The 17,461-nt window shown below is 38.0% G+C and overlaps 2 protein-coding genes across 2 annotated transcripts in view; both read left to right on the top strand.

Annotated features, from left to right (window-relative positions):
* TBC1D2B (TBC1 domain family member 2B) overlaps positions 1–13,905 on the top strand; it is a gene marked incomplete at its 5' end in the record, with an annotated part of 39,194 nt that extends 25,289 nt beyond the window's left edge. Inside the window, 6 exons of the mRNA XM_085303649.1 lie at positions 601–794; positions 1,476–1,970; positions 4,393–4,510; positions 5,284–5,469; positions 6,744–6,865; positions 10,033–13,905. Coding sequence (XP_085159775.1) covers positions 601–794; positions 1,476–1,970; positions 4,393–4,510; positions 5,284–5,469; positions 6,744–6,865; positions 10,033–10,228 — 1,311 coding nt within the window. The remainder of the gene's footprint in view (positions 1–600; positions 795–1,475; positions 1,971–4,392; positions 4,511–5,283; positions 5,470–6,743; positions 6,866–10,032) is intronic.
* Positions 13,906–14,647: 742 nt separating this feature from the next.
* DAPK2 (death associated protein kinase 2) overlaps positions 14,648–17,461 on the top strand; it is a 57,707-nt gene continuing 54,893 nt past the window's right edge. The window contains exon 1 of the mRNA XM_085303246.1: positions 14,648–14,703. Coding sequence (XP_085159372.1) covers positions 14,698–14,703 — 6 coding nt within the window. The 5' untranslated portion in view covers positions 14,648–14,697. The remainder of the gene's footprint in view (positions 14,704–17,461) is intronic.

Genomic DNA, 17,461 nt, shown 5'->3' on the forward strand with positions numbered 1-17,461 from the left:
CATATGTACTAAATCTGTCGTTGAAGAAAGATACCTGCAGCTATTGTTCAGTAGGGTTTATTTTGTTTTTTGGAAACTGTGTACCTAATGATAAGGTCTAAAGGCTATATTTTTGACATAAAAACCTGTGATCATTATTGCATGCTGTAACTGGTCGGTATCTGCACCTATGTAATTTAGACATTGTATATTTAGTTAAGATGAAGTTTTTTGTGTTCAGCTGTGCGTAGAATAAAGCTGATACTTTAAGAGCACAAAATGGTAGAGGTATACTTTGTACAGTGAAATTATTGTATTTTTGTGTAAAAACATGTGAGGCAAAGTCTTTGGGCTACTATTCAGCTGAAAAGACTTTGTAAAAAGTAACAAGCATCTCAGTTTTGTTTCAGAAGTATTTTACATGCAAAATTTTACAGTAGTACAATAAAATCAGTATTTAGTAGTTTTCTAGTGGTGCAAAAGTGGGAAAGTAAGGTAGCTTTTCTTGGGCTTCAAATTTCTAAGCATCCATAGACTGGATAAAAATATATTGAGCCATAATTTAAGTGTTCCATGAAACCAAGTTTCTGAATGCCTTATATATTATATTCTTTTCTGCAGTATACTAGCTTGGAAGCGAAACTGTGTCAGATAGAAAGTAAATATTTGATCTTACTTCAAGAAATGAAGACTCCTGTTTGTTCTGAGGAGCAGAGCTCTACTCGTGAGGTCATTACACAGCTACTAGAAGATGCTTTGAAAGCAGAAACTAGTGAACAACCAGAACAAGCATTTTTCAAACCACATCTGGTCAGGTAATTCAGTTCTATTAAAACAAATTTGTGTATATATGCCTGTGTATTTATATAAACATCTTATTAAGGTAAATGGTGCAATTTTTTAGGGGCATCACTTTCTGTAGCAGAAGCAGCAAGTACTGTCATTGGCAGATAGCGCCTGGCTCTGAGATAGATCACGTACTGCTGTTCAGGAACTCCTGTTCAATGTATCTTCACCAGTAGATGTTGATGGGCCAGGCTCTAGCACTAGAAAACAGGCAGTGGAGATATATTTTTGGAATTTGAGTGTTTTTTTTAGTGTACATCCATTAATGAATAACAGTATAGTCATGAATTTCTTTAGGCCTTATGAGCAGATATAGTATTTGTTTTAGGTAGAAGTTTGAAATTTAGAATTAAATATTGCAGGATAGTTACTGAAGCTGAACTAGTGAAGAAATGAGTGCCGTTGACTTCATGTTCTTAGATAAGTCACTTAAAATCTGTGCACTGATATACTTTGAACTGAAGACCATCTTTCTGAATAAGGATTTAGTCTTAAGATATGGTATAGAAGAAAGGTTAAGTAGTTAAAATTTCTTGAAAATTTTGGGGAGTGACTTTAGGGGAATATTTGAAGTAACTTTAGATTGGGAACCTGAGAATGTTGAACTMCTGAACACCTTTTTAGGATTCTACATTCTTTTTTTCTTACAGCGAATATGATATATATGGATTTCAGACAGTCCCAGAGGATGATGACGAGGAAAAACTTGTAGCAAAATCACGAGCTTTGGACCTGAGATCTCTTTCTCTCAGTGAAAATAGAGAGATCTCTACAGGGGTAAAATGGGAAAATTATCTGGCAAGTATGATGAATAGAGAGATGATACGCTGTGTAGAACTAAAGAATCTTATACGATCTGGAATTCCACATGAACATCGTTCTAAGATGTGGAAATGGTGTGTCAATCTCCATGTTAAAAAATTCAAGGACAGCACTGTTCCTGGGTATTTCCAAACCTTGCTTCAAAACGCTCTTGAAAAACAAAATCCGGCATCTAAACAAGTTGAGTTAGATCTCTTGAGAACTTTGCCAAACAACAAACATTATTCTTCACCAACATCTGAGGGGATCCAGAAGCTGCGAAATGTATTGCTGGCATTTTCATGGAGAAATCCTGATATAGGATATTGCCAAGGTCTGAACAGGTAAATTGTAAAGTAAAAATCTTGAGTTGTAATAATGTAGAGAAACATTTGATGAACCTTTCAAATTACATATATAGAACATCATAATTCTAGCCAGCAAATTTCCCTATGGGTTTGTTTGCAGTTTTTAATAAGAAACTAACTTAAATATTTATGTTTAAAAAATGGGATAATGAAACTTAAGTACAGCTTTACAAAAGAACTGGAATTGAAAACCCATTTCTTGTGAAATAATTTCAAAATGTAGGTTTTGAATTGTCTTCATGTCAGCTTTTGTGTGAGAATTTGTTAGCGTGGGAGTTTTTTTTTTTTTTTAATAAGCAAAGATTTTAGTACTGTAAAGGCCACAAATCTCTATTTTATTCAGGATGTGTTACACTGGAGTTAAAGTGAATTTGAGAGATCTTGCTACAAGGCTAAGAATTTAAGTACTGCCTTGCAATTGGTATTTGCTGTAATAGTTTCAATACTTTGAGATCTGTAAATGCAGAAAGGCGTTATCTGAAGCAGGTATATTAAGTCCCTCACCTCTCAGTGTCCATGTGAAGAGGTTCCACAGATGTCCTTTTTTGCATAAATTTACACACTRGAATAGGAATAAGCCTTTGGAACCAGAGGAACTTTATCATTTAAAATCTGTCCTGCAGAAGGGGATGGGTGTATTAGAGAAGGTGCAGTGAGAAGTGGTARAGCCACTCTCCCTACCCCAAGGTTTTTTCAAAAGGAACCATTCTCAAATTGAGTTGGTGCTTTTAGCTTGTTCTTGTGTTCAGTTTCTCTGCTTTGTTTTATATAAGCCTTGCCCAGAAGCAGAAATCCCTGCAAACTGCCTTTCTGAAATATTCAGAAATGAAAAATAAATAAATTAGTAGGGAAATTTGATATAAAGGGAAGCTTCTCTTGCTGGGAAGAAGGGCAGATGCTATCCCTCATTCTCTTCATTTATTCCCTTCCTTCCTATTTCTGAATATGGTATAATTCTATTACAAGTCTCTTAAGGAGCAGATTCAGATATTACATGGGTTAAGGCAATAGAGGAAGTAGAGAGAGTTGGGGAAACAAATTAATTCTAGTTTACACCTAAAGATATTGATTCACCCTCATTTTCAATATTTCATTATGAAAGATAAGGGAAGAGCAATAAACTTCATTTTAGAATTGTCAGCCCAGAGGTGGTGGTGTTATTTAGGAACGTTTAGATAGCTCTTTAATAGGAGCCTAGATAAGAAATCAAAATATAACTGGGGACAAAGGGATGAAATACATGTATGGAGCCACCAGAGTTGAAGTTATTTGGTTCTGCAAGACATAAAACAATTTGGAGTTAAGTTTGAAGAGGAGGAGTGAGTACTGTGAGAATCAAGGTATTCTTTTTTTAACTACTTGTCATGAGCGATTATATTTTGTAGTTCTGTAGGTAAACAGTACTTTTAGCATTAATGCAGTCTCTGGCCACTAGACACCTCTGAAGAAAATATTTGCTATTTTGGAGCAACATGCCTCTGATTATCAGGTGTCAGAAATGCTTTTATTGAACTTGGACTTTCTGAGCAGTGTCGTTCTTGCCTAAGATACTTTTTTTTTTGTTGGTTTGTTTTGTTTTCACCAGAAACAATTCAGAATTTGGGTATATTTGCAGAAATTACAAGCAGGTTAAATATTTATTCCTTGCTTTGGTTCTCTTAACAAGATTATCAGGCACTAAAAGCTTAACTTAAGCTGTATGATATCAGGACTCTGTGGTATTACAACTCCTTTTGCATACAGAAATAAAATAAGATTATTTTGAGGAATACATTTGAGGTAACTTTCATATTCAAACTATCATTGACAGTACAGTTGTTTCTGTTTTTTCTTTGATAGTGCTCATTGGAAAATGGAGAACCAGGAATGCAGTTAGTTGTTCTTTAATCTTGATTTTTTTTTACCTTAGTAAATTCATTTTAAAAAGTAAGGTCTTTTTTGAAAAATTTTTAGGTATTTAGATTTACCTTTTTAAGGTAAACTTGCTGCAAAAGATTTTTTTTCCTAAATTTATGACAATTTTGTGTGTGAAATGCCAGAGCCACTCTTATTTTTTTTTTTCCCTTCAATAAGGGAAAGACAAACAAGTCCAGGGCTTACAGTAGTAGATTGAAGGCTAGCAAACTTTTAATTGTTTTGCATGGGTTCCTGGCAAAACAATCTCCAGCAAATCACTTTACTTTTGCCTTTATATACTTGCTTATTGAACTGAGTAAGAGTTCAGGGCTTGGCTGGGAGCCATCTCATCTCATTTTGAACTTCATTCATAGTTTTGCTGTGTAGTCATCTATTATTAATCCATGTGTGTCTGAACAGAAAGAAAGGTCCTATTGTAATAACTCTTGATACATCTTGTTGTATTGTAATATTTTTTTCTCTAAATAAACTCCATTTTCAGGTTGGTAGCAATTGCACTTCTGTATTTGGAACAGGAAGATGCTTTCTGGTGCCTAGTAACTATAGTGGAAGTCTTCATGCCGCGTGATTATTATACTAAGACACTGCTAGGATCACAGGTATGTGCTATGCCAAAACAAAACCTGGCCCTGTAAACTGCAGCCAATTAAAACTTTTGCTCTTAAACTTACTGGTAAACTGCCCTTTCTGAAATAAGTGGAAATTATTGCCTTTATCCTAAAAGGATGGCGTAAGATGTGAGGAATTGCCAGAGGCAAGCCCTAAGCCCCAGGACTCTGAGCGGGTCGGGGACCCTGGTGTGGCATTGAAAGGCCCGATCTGCAGTCGGTGGGGAGCTGTGCCCCTTGCCTGCTCCGCAACATTAACTGACCTGATTCTCCTCCTTCMCTCAAAACTGGGCAGGGGCAGAAAGAAGGGGAGATCAGGGCTCTTTGAGAGAGCAGGGGGGCAAATGCGTTCTGCAGAGACACAAGCAGCTTATGCTGCAGTGCTCCTCTGTTTCCAGCTGATGCACTGGTACGTGCTGCTCCTCCTTCCTCCAGGGCTTCCCCAGCTTGTTCCCTGCTATGGGGCTCCTGCGCCAGCAAAGCAGTAGGGACGTGTGGCAGCAGCAGAGTCTGTGAGGGACCCTTAGACACGAGGGGGCATTTTAAATGGCTTATAGGTTGTGGCAGCAAGGGAGGTGCACGCTGGGATGTTGGTCTTTGTGTAGGAGTTGATGAGTGTAGCTTAGATATATTAACTTGACTGTCCTCGGGTTCACTGCTAGCTCTTGAAAAAACTATTGATTACAAGCTGGTAACAGACCTACCTTGAAACTGCTGAAGTGTTGGAAAACTTAAGAGCAATAATGTCATATTTGTGTCTCTAGGTTGATCAACGTGTATTCAAGGATTTAATGAGTGAGAAACTCCCACGGCTGCACGCGCATTTTGAGCAGTACAAAGTTGACTATACTCTTATAACTTTCAACTGGTTTCTTGTGGTGTTTGTGGACAGCGTTGTTAGCGACATCCTTTTTAAAATATGGGACTCCTTCCTATATGAGGGACCAAAGGTGAGCTGAATGAGCTAACTTTTTCCAGCTGTTATCTGGTAACAAGATGCTGCCCTGTGAATAAGGGTAGAGGAAGGTGGTTGCACAAAAGCCCTGTCAGTTAAAATCACTGTTATGAAAAGAGGGAGTAAATGTGCATAAATAGCCAGCCAAAACACTTGTCATTTTATGTTGTGCAAGTTAGCTTGAGTTAACACAGAAGAATTCTAAGTGCTGAGTATTTTTCTTCCTCCCTGCCATCAAATTTTCAACCTTCAAAAAATTTATAAATGTTGCTGTCTGCTTCTACATGCAGCTGTTTTGTTCATCAATTAAATTGTATTAGAATGAGAGATACTGTTACAAAGAAGAAAGCTTAATTGAAGGAGGCAAAAATTCTTGAAGAGCTAAAACTTAGTTTGTCTCTATAGCAAATATTTGTTTCATTGTACAGATATTTAAATTTTAACTGTCCAAAAGTCAATGACTTTCTGGGCTCTTATCTCAAATTACTGGGGGAGTAGATTGTTTCATGTGTTTCTCATTCAAGAAATTGTAGTGAAATAAAATCAGCAGGACAAGGAAAGTCATTGGATTCAAACCTAATAACATTAAAAGCAGATGTGTGGACCTGGAGAGAACAGGAGTATAAGTAGACAAAAATAGTATATTAACTAGATTGCTGGCCTCATCTGAGCATTCTAAGACACTGTATTTGAGTTTTCAAATCACTTAACCTCGAGATAGTTTATAAAGGTAGCCAGGTACAGACTGACGGGTCAAAACTCACCAAAGCTTTTTCAGGAAGAAGAGAAGTAATGCCTCTCCAGCTCCTGCCCAAGTTGATTGGCAAGCTGGTGTCAAATTCCTGTAGCATCAGTTCYCTAATGTTCCCAGTGTGTTGGGGAAGTTCAAGGCACTGACGTACAACTTGCCAATTATTAAGCAAAGCTTAATTTCTTTTTCAAAATTTCAGTAATGCATTCAGCAGGGCCAGCTGTCTTTGTTCTACAAAGTAGAAGTAGACACTCAAACTTCAAAGAATTTATACTATATAAACTCAGGATCATATTCTGGATAGAACAACTTGTGCGAGTTACTCTATAACAGAAGTTTTTGGCAGCTTTTGGGGGATGGAGTTTGGAGGAGCAGTGTGGCAGAGAATGGAGATAAAGGGGAATATGATTAGATAGCTTAAATGCAGGCTGTGGGAAGAGTAGTTCTTTTTTTCCTTTGAGTTTATAGTAGATTAAAATGAGAATTGGTGCATTCTGTTAATTAAATTATTTTATCAGGTAATATTCCGATTTGCCCTGGCACTTTTTAAATATAAAGAGGAAGAGATCTTAAAACTGCAAGATTCAATGTCCATCTTCAAGTACCTTCGATACTTCACGCGCACTATACTTGATGCTAGGTGGGTAATTCAAACTTACATGTATTTGAAAGACTTGTGGTAGGATATGGAAGTGGCCTGCTTTCTTAAATCTAGATACTAATTTAGACATTAAGTAACTAGAGATAAAAATATAATTCCTGAGATTTCTCATCAATAGTCCAACTTTACCTAGCAGCTTCTTTAAACTATTTGAATGACTTTGTTTCATGCTACAAAAATGAAAGGAAACGAAAGCAAAACTGATAAAAGTGCAGTTGTGAGTTTTCAGTAATGGTTATGACGACTTGGCCAGATTGCTGTTTAGTAGTTGTATCATGGTAGTAGCACTTCAGAATTCCAACCGGAGATGAGAAGCCTCACCCTATATTGTGGATGCAACTTGTTATAAAATGCTTTAAAACAAAAACAAGCCCAAATTTAAGTATTAGACATTAGCTATCCCTCACTGAATTTAGGTATCTTATGAATTGCTAATATCTAGGCTAATACTGCATAAATATAGCATGATTTTTAACATGCTTTGAAGCAGATATTTCATGTTAGACACCCTTTTATTCCTCAGTACTTTGCAAAGGAAGTACAGGTTATGTAAATTAAGGCCTAATGTTTCRGTGTTAATCTGTTATCCTGTTTACAAGACTGTAGAGCAACATATCAAGATTAAAAAGAAAAGCCATGGCAGGATCATTCTAATATATATTTTGCACAGATATTTAGACCAACTGGTTTAAAATTTAAAAATATACTGGAATTTGAGATGTTCGCTTTTACTGTAATAAGCTCCATACAGACCTAGGTTTACATTTTGGCTCCTGTAGCAAGAACAACTTATTATTTTCACTTCCTGTGTTTGTTTTGGCTGGATACAAGTTAAAACTGAATGGTCTTATTCTGGCTCTAGTCTGTTGCTGGTACTATTCTGTACCCAATTTAAAGGGTAAAAATCTTGATACAGCTTCTGCTTCCTCGACTGAAGGCTCTGAGGGGGTAGTATGGTCCTTGATATCTTAGYGTTCCCCCATTGACTTGAAAAAATGCTGGACAGTTGTTGTACTCAGCTGTTTGTGGCCAAAATAAATGCTGACCATGATTCCAAATCTGGAAGGAACAGAAATATGTACTTGGTTTTGGGGTAAGAGTACACTAGAGGAATACGGGAATGAAGCCACCACTTTTTTTTTTTGTCTGAGATATATTGATACCTAAGAATGTAGCTTATATTTGCTTTTTGTTGACTGTGACTTTCATTTTGACATACATACCCTAAGAAACTAGAATTGCATAGAATTGGGAAAAAAAAAAGTTCTTGCACTTAATTTGAGTAGAATTTTGTTGGTTTTTAGATGTTTCATTAGAGCTACAGATTTGGCTTTTCTTTCCTTTGACAAATATGCAAAAGCATATGATTAGGTCTCCTGCCTGAACTTCTGATGCTGAAGTATCCTATTTTAAAGATGATTACCGTTGCTAGGGGGAAGGGAGGGGGCAAGCTTGCTAGAAGAGATCTCATTTTGTTTTTAACACTTTTAACAGATTTAACAATGTTCTCTCCCCACCCTGCAACTAATCAGATATCTTTTGCCAGATGGTGACAGTTCAGGTGAGGACAGAATTCAGTGCATCAAAGATGTTTACAATAAAAAATTTACTCCGTACTGGTCTGTAAATTGTTGTTCGTGAACTTTGAAAGTTCGTGTAGAACGACGTTGGGTAGTAGTGTAGTGCCACCCAGCGGATCTGGATTTGCCTGCCAGACCTGATTTGTGTGATCTTCCATTGGAGAGTAAGGTGTGGTTCAGACCACCRGCTTTGTTGCTCCACTCACTGCTTTTGTACAAGTTTTATGATATCAAAACTTAGACCAGTGCAGAAGTGTGCAGAGTGAAATCTATTATTGATATGGACAAGTCATCTTGTACAGGAAAACATCAAAATTTTTAATGGAATTTGTGAACATCTGAATTGAATTGAAAGTTGTTTTATATGAATTCTAGTTTTAAGTTTTCTAATGGAGAAAGGTCTGCACAAAGGCGCATAATTGTAGTCTGGGTTGTAGAATGCTATAGCCTGTATATCTAGTTAAGTTTTTCTACAGRTGCAGTTTGTGTTCCGTAGCACGCTTGTGCACAGGTAGGGAAGCTGTTGGAATATATTCTGCTTATTTATAACTAATTATTATTTATAATTCTAGTTTACCTGAAAAGATAAATATAGGGAGAGCCTACCTTAAAGAAAATAAGCTGTCCAAAGCAAACTTAATATTTGGGTTCAGTTGGATAATAAAACTAGAATAGGTTACTAAGGGCAATAGGAGAACTGGAATGTACGTAAYTTCTTGTTTTGGGTGTAGGACAGCAGAAGTGACATGCTTACCTTGGTTTCTGGTGCTACATGCCAAGAAGCAGGAGTGTTAGGTCTCAAAGGCCTGAGTTATAGCTACTGCTGCCCAAGTGTAGCACTTGGGCTTACCCTTGACTTTTTGGAGATAGTTACCTTGGTCTTTGGACTGAGTCAGGCAGATCAGGTAGTAAGTGTATTGTTGTGATAGTTGATGCCATTACGCTGCATGATGCTAGAAGGGCTATGGCTGCTTTTACGGTCTCTACTGGGTGCTCTGACTAGCTTGAGCTGACGCTAGCTCAGAGGTCTTTATGCTTCAGCCAGCAGAATCCCTGACCTTTCTAACTATGTCATAAGGTTTGGCTTACACAATTCTGTACTATCCTTGTTTATACTTGTATTATTCCAGGCTTTATTGGGCCTGCTGAACCACTTCATTATCTTGGATAGCAAAGAACTGYCTTGGTATAGAATGAGCAACGAATTATGTGAAGGAAGTGGAATATCTGATCTATAATCAGATAATTGGATGCCTAGCCAATGAAGCTCTGATCAGTCAAGCTTGCACCTTCTGTTCAGTGTTGTCAAGGTTCTAATTGCTGTAGCACTATGTAGAGTTTTAAGATGGCTTTGCAAACTAGTGAGAGTTTGAGAGTATTGTCACTTGAAGTAACTCTTAAAACTGCTCTACAGAACTTCCTTGAAATCTTGGTAACTTTGTATGAGATATGTCAGGTATGTAAAGAAGTCAGAATTGTCAGCTATGTAATAAATGTTAATGTGGATGAAGTTCAAAAGTGACTTTACAGATACCAGTGTCTGTCATCTAATGTGTAATCCTACAGGAAACTGACTGCTATTGCTTTTGGAGACCTGAATCCTTTCCCATTACGTCAGATCAGGAACAGGAGGACCTATCACCTGGAGAAAGTGCGTCTTGAACTAACTGAACTTGAAGCCATTCGTGAGGATTTCCTACGGGAACGAGACACCTGCATAGAAAAGAGAGACCTTATTAGTGATGATGAGGAGGATGGTTGAAAGTACTTGACTTAAACTTTTCTTTGGGATCATGACCAAAGCTCATTGAGTGAGTTAACCTCCGATACACTTTAATCCTATCAAACAGAATGTAAACTAGTAGCTTTTGGAAATATGCAGGACAGATTTCCAAACCCCAGCACTTTCAGAAATACTGCTTTGTATGGAGGCCAAACACTTCTGTTTACAACTGTGTTCATTGAATTGTACATAGAGCACTTAAATGAATATCTCAGTTTAGTCAAACAGCTGAATTGCCAGTTGTTTTCCTGTAGCACACTCTTTATGCCTATTTGTGAAATGGTAGTAAGGAGGTTATCACTGTTTACTGCATCCATTGCCTAGGTTCTGCATTTTTTTTTGAATAATTGTACTTTTTGTAGCACAGGCAGAATGTGGCAGGACATATTTTTCATTTACATGTTGGTTCAGTAAATGGTTTTTGTCATGTTGCCCTCAAATTAGCTGTTCTTTAGGTCACAACTAGAAAAGCATGGAATGAAGCACCAGAACTTTTGCATTCCTTTGCCTTTTCCTGAAGTGACATGAAATGCATCACGGATCAGAACGCTTGTTTTATTCTTTATGTATATTCAAGTAGCTATTTGTCACGTGAATGTTCAGTATATACTGGAACAATGATATACATCATTTATGCTTATTTGGGCAGCTGTGTTGATAAAAATTCTAGTTAATATGAAGGGATTTGTAGGTCAAATCATTCAGTCAATTTTATCCCTATTCAGGTTTTTTTTTGAGACATTGCAGTAGTGGGAGGGGAAGCTGCAGCCAAAACCCAGCTGTTACAGAGCATGGGACTAGCCACAGAAGTGCCATGTTTTAGTAGCTAATTAGTTGTGTACATGTTAAAGGCATGTTAAAATTTATTTGCAGGGCTTCTACCTATTTAGGGTTTCAGATAGGATGAAGTCTTGATCTTTTTAAAAGAAACATAGTAACTTTTGCATGAATGTATAACCATTGTACAATAGTGGTAGAGTTAGGATTCTTAAATATTTAGCAATGACTCAAGCCTAAAGGCCACAGCATATACACAAAAACTTAAGATCCTTTTGTGGAAGAAAAAAAATCAATATTTTCGGAATGTACTCATCTTTGCTGTGAGTGTTGAATGCACATTGTACAAGTGAGTGTAAGGAAAAACTTGAGACACGTAGCTGTAGTGTTTCTGACTATGGAAACCTGAYTGTAGGGCCATTCTTTCTCACTTTGTTACTAGCTATGTTTTTTAAACGGGACTTTYTTTTTTTTACTGACTGTTCTCTGATTAGGCTCTTGCAGTATTCTTTCTTCAGCCATTCAGAATGTCTGTTTTAGATGTTGTTTCTGGATGGATTATGGTAAAACTAATATTCAAATACTAGATAGCAAATCTCACTTTTGGTGGGCTGTTAATTGGCAAAAATGAAAACCGATCAGGAATAAAGCACGTGAATCTTCTATGCCATCTGTTTTCTTTTGTTTCAAGAACAAGTGGGATTTCTGTCATGTATGTGCATGTAATTGTTCAGAAGAATTTAAGGGGGGGAGAAATTCTGCTTCTGTTTCACAGCACTTTTTTTCTTTGAGAATGTTTGTAATGTTCTCTAAGCCTATCATAAGACAGTGTGTCTGGAAGGGAAATACTTTACTGAAGTGAGGCAAATACTGTAATTTACTGAACTTCTTTTGATACCTAATGTATACATCTTTCTAWGTAACATAATTTCAAATAAGCCAAATCCTTACTAGTGAGGGAAACATGATATGATCTGGATTTGCGTTACTTGTCTTCTAAAATGTGTCTATCTTGTCTGTTATAAGCAGTGTGTGCCAGGGAGTTGCTATTCTCTTGTTACTGTTGATTGCATACTTGAATTATTAGGTAGATTTTTCATATTATTGCATGTACTGTATTCCTTTTTTACTTACAATTAGTATTTGAATATAAAAATGGGACCAGCTTTTCTAATTTTCTAGTTATACTGTCTGTTTTGAAAGAGAGCTGGTCTCTAAATCACTATATTCTGTAATGTTCAGTCTTTTTTGTTTTCATCTTTTTTCAAGTGTTAAGCTTAGAAAGAGATTTCATTTAAGATCTTCCTTCCAGTGGCAACAGTTGAAATGTTAAGATGAATAATTGAGAAGTAAGTACCTACCCTGTTTTTACAAATCTATTATTGGGCTATTTTGAGTCTTCCCTATGAACTGACCCTGTTTTCACACTGAATTGATTAAGTGCGAAGATTAACTTTGAGACAACTGTTTGGGAAGTTCGCTAGCTGACAAAACATGACTTAAAATGTTACAGGTTTTTTTTTTTCAATTCTGCTGAAGGTTAGATTTGTTACTGTGACTCATAGATGTTGTAACCCAGTTGTACAGTAAAAGTAAGTTTCTTATGCTATGTGAATCTAGTACATGAATAGTAGGAAGCTTTTGGAATTCATGTTTCTATTTTGTTAGCTTACAGTTGTGAAATGAGTTTATGATATTTTACGTGCATTCATAGCACACTGATTTCATTTTGTTGAGCATCATTACTGATGCCTTAAAAGGTCAAAAAAATTGATCCGGCATCTAAGACTTACCTCTGACCACTAGAAGTCTACATAGACCAAAACTGAGATGAATATAGCAGGAAGCCACTTCAGCAGAAGCTTGCCTTACTGTTATGAAAGTTTTTGGATGAATGCTAGTTTTCTAGTGATGCTTCATCTGGCAAATTGGAAGAATAATAACTCTTGCTAAGAATATGTAAGATACACAGGCAGTATTTAAACTGGATGAAGCCAAACAAAAATACAGTGTGACTTGATCTGCAAAGCTAAACTGTGTAAATACCAAGTATTCACATTTGGGATACCCTTCCAAAGCAGTGGGTGAGGGTTTAACATTTGTCACTTATWAGGAAATTGACTTGTCAATGCAAATAAAACCTTAAATTGCTGATCATAGAACTGYTTAATATTTCTTAGTTTTGTGTATTGTAATGAACATTTTTAGGCTTTATTTTTTTAACATTAAGATTATGCACATGTATGAAGAGTCTCTTATGCAAGGCTCCCAATGTATGTTATGTAAACCAAACCACTGAGTTGCGTCCTGCAGGATATTCCTTCATCCTCATAGTTATGCATGACTTTTTGATGAAACTTCTATCTATTGTTTAAAATAGTTTCTGTTAAATAGTCAGAAATCTGGTGCACTACATGTTTAGCTATTAAAACTGCACAGTATTCCGGCTTTACCTGTATATGTCTGTAGATGGTATTAAGTGTTACTGGATTTTTTTTACAAGCTATGTAATACATAGAAAGAATTTCTGCCTTTTAGGTGATTTCTGTGAGAGATTCTCCCCTTCTCATAGTCTTTGTAAACATGGTAAGATGCTTCAGAACAGGAAAGAYGTTTCTTCCCTAAGACATCAAGAGTGAATGAATGGCTAATCTTAAATCTAATGAGTTGTATATTTAGTCATGGTTAACTGAGAAATGGAAAATTAGTCACTTTATTTCAAGAAAAAATGCAACTGTTTAAATGAATCTTCCCTTAAGTGCCATGTTATAAATCAGTAAAATGCGGTACAAGAAATTTGAATCACTAAATGTAACCAATGTTCTTTTGCTAAAGACTGATGTAAAGAAAAATAAATTGTTTATTACTTTGCATTACAACTTGCTATGATTCTTCTTTTTTTTTTTTTTTTATAGCAGATGGAAATAACTGCAGGTGCCATCGAAACAAAAACCATTAGTAAAGTTGGTGATTGTGATTTGAGAAAGTCTATAGAGAAACAAATATACAAATTTGGTTTTGAAGCATGAAGATGAGGACTRTAGACATGTTGCATGCAGGTGATGCTGAGTGGGTAAACTTATTGRTGTCCTTAGTTTCTTTGGGGAGGGAAGAGGAGATAATATTCATGAGCATTCATGGGGAATGGACTACTTAAACCTATGTATATATTTGATATCTTGGATTAGCTTGATGCTCTTAATGAGGCTGTCGAGTACTTAACTACTTCAGATATAAACTTGACAGCTAAATATTTGTGAGGAAGTAAATGAGGCTATTTATAATTGTCCAAGTGGATCTTACATAGTAGAGATGGAACAGCTTGCCGTGCTGTAGCAGAGCTACAGGACAAGTGTAGGTATTAGCACAGTTGGAAAACTGTTCAAAGGAATCACAAAATAGGATAAAGAACAATTAGAACAAGACTCTGTGGCCTAAGAACCTCCTGTCCTGCATACTGAAAAATGCAAGTCTAAGGAATAAACAGAAAAGTTCTGGAGATGGGAGTGCATGGGGAGCGGTATCTTCTCTTGGACACTTGACATATCATTTAGGTTGTGTTGCCCTTACAGCTGCTGGGGCCTTAATAGTTAAAGAACAGCTGAGGCTTCTATTTCCTCCTTGTGACTGTTGAGCTCAAGAGGTCTGTTTTCAATGAAGTTGCGTCAAGGATGTGTGTAAGTATGATTGGATATAGCTGATCATGTATATTAAATACCTTATCTCTAAGAATGCATTTACTTAGAAAAACAGTAAACAGCTCGCCTACTCTGAAGTGAAGCCAAGCATCCAGAGTCTCATTCCTCATTCTGAGTGCCTGGGAGAGGTGTAGAGTCCACACTGAAGCCTATACTGGCGCTGTTACTGTACATCATGTGTTCACTTTGTGGGATTTTCAAAGTGCTAAACATAGCTTCCGTATGGGCAGCTCCTTGCCCTCACTGGAAGCAGAATCTGAGTAGTGTTGAGGCTTTAGGAATTTCCACAGATGAAGGCCATGAAGTATATTCACTTGGATAATGCGGAGGAAGGAGGTACTCTGCCTTGGAGGTTGAACTTTTCTTTTTTGGGGGAAGATGAGAAGTTAGTGATACTTTGTCATGATACTATGCTGCAGAAGCCTTGCTTCGATGCAGTTGCTCATCTGACTGAACGGCAGCTCTGCCCTGTCAAAACTGAGCAAGATTAGGTTAAAAAGCAGACCTCAGGACTATACCCTGGTCGTGAATATGCAGAGAATATCTGTTCTCTGCTCTTAGTGAGTCTGGGGTACTATAGAGAAGTGAAAAAGTAATTAATGCATATACTTGGGATAGTTACCATGAGTTTGGTAGCCTTAGTTCAAGTATTTCTTAATTTTAACTACATCTTGCCTTCATTATAAATGTGTTTTGTGTGAATGAAACAATTACATCATTGTACAGTGAGCTGTCTATGAGACTTCAGGTTTGGACTCATGAACTGACTCTTAAAGTGATGTCTTCAGGCACCATGATTGGTGATTGAACTGTGAAACAGGTGATTTACCTATTTCTGTAAATGGAGGTGGTATTTTTCTGGTAAGTATTTAAGCCTAAGACTTCCCTTAGGAACGTAAGGTATGTGCTTCCTCCTTTATCACTTCCTAAAGGAGACTGCAGTGTCTGCTAGCCACACTAGTAGCAATGTTTGCTCTCAGAGTTCAGTGAGTTACCAGGTTGCTTGTGCTGCCCTGACTGCTCTGAAAGCTACCCAACTTTAAGTTTTCCTTCCTATTTGTGTACTGTATGCACATAAAGGTTTTGCCTTGATTGCCAAAGATGTTAAAATTACATGCTTTTATACAATCCATAACAGTCAAACAGTAGATACAGTTCTAGTAACATGAGAAGTCTGATCATTAAAATATTTTCAGGGCCTCTAAATGACTTAATCATATAAGAGCAATTTGTCTTATTTTCTCTTATTTAGACAGAACCTGTATTTTGGCTTACAGATATCAGGAATAAGATTTAGTTTAACCTTGTTTTGTTCTGGAGACTTTGTAAGGTGAACCAGCAGAAATCAAACTCAAAGCAGTGCCACTCGGGGTGTAGTGAGCTTGTTCTGATTTGAAAAGTGGTTGTGGTCTGTCAGGATAAACCATGCTACTTTGTCCCCTTCGCTGTAGCTAGGAGCAAACACAAGAGGTGGCCTTCCTTGTGTGTAGCTCTCCCTGATAATCTAGGAGGAGCATTGGTGTGGCTGTCATATGATCGTATGACATTGTAGCAGTAAAGGTGAAGAATGAAATCTTTATTTCCCTTTTAATGAGTTCTGAATTCTTCCACTGGCCTTTTGAAACCTTTAGTATTGCTCCCATTTCCTGCCCTCCACCCTGTGCAATGTCAGATGCAGCTGCTTTCCTCTGACTCGGGAGAGGTGGGTGGGACGGGGCTGTGAACACCGCTGCTGGGCCAGGCTAGCAGGGCACAGTTCACTCCTGTTGGCTTGGAGCAAGTCTGATTCAGCTATGATAATAAAAAGCACTGCCTTTAGGCTCCTGCCCAACATAAAACTTTTTGAAATTTGTTGCACCTGTGCAAGTTTTTGCAGTGGGAACAGCCTGTCTGTAGAAGTATGATAGTTTGCCATAGCTTTGCTTTACCTTAAGCGTATACAGAACCGGAAGGGAAGGCAGCCTGCTATTTATATGCCATTTCTAAGATGTGGGCGATCCCACATCATCCTCATTAGCAAATGCTGGTTATTAACCAGCCCAGGAGAAGTTTAAGGAGACTGGACAGTATTTATTGTAATTAGTCTGCCATATGAAGTTGGAGAAAATCTAGCTTTACAGGTTTTGAGTATGTCTTTGAGAGGAGAGTGAACTAACGAAGGACTTAAAATTGCTGGTACCCGATACAGGGCGCAGTCTTGGGCAACCTGAAAAACAGTATTGCAAGTGTTTGCTGTGGCAGTAAATATTAATGGGCTCTGGGATTGCTGTTGGGGACTGAAAAGCAGTGCCACTTTGCCATGATGGTGGTTTCTTGAAAGCGGGGGATTTCCCCTAGCTAATGCTAGGTTTCAGACCACGCAGTATTGCGCTGTGCCGAATGTAGAATAAGCCAAATGGACATTTCCGTGAAGGACAGCGCAGCTGACGAGTGTCTCTGCCTGGCCTTTCTTCAGCAGGGTTCTCCTCTCTCGTGACCGTGCCGGAGCAGAGGAAGCCGAGCCCTGCGTGCGAGGCGCTCGCTCCCTCGGCCGGGGAGGGCTGCGACGCCGTCTCCGCGCGGTGCGGCCGCCGCGGGGCTCGGGCCAAGCGCGAGCGTTGTTTGCCCTGCGGGCTGCCCGGAGGGGAAAAACGAGCACTGCTGTCCGCGCCGTCTGCTTGGAGCCGCGTACGGCAGCCGCTGCCCTGCCCGCGGCCGCGGCGGAGCGCTGCGCGCCCCTCGCAGCGGGGCTCGGCTC

Source organism: Rhea americana, unplaced genomic scaffold (genome assembly GCF_003343005.1).
Source record: "Rhea americana isolate MKP2758 unplaced genomic scaffold, rheAme1 scaffold_2, whole genome shotgun sequence".
NCBI lineage: Eukaryota > Metazoa > Chordata > Aves > Rheiformes > Rheidae > Rhea > Rhea americana.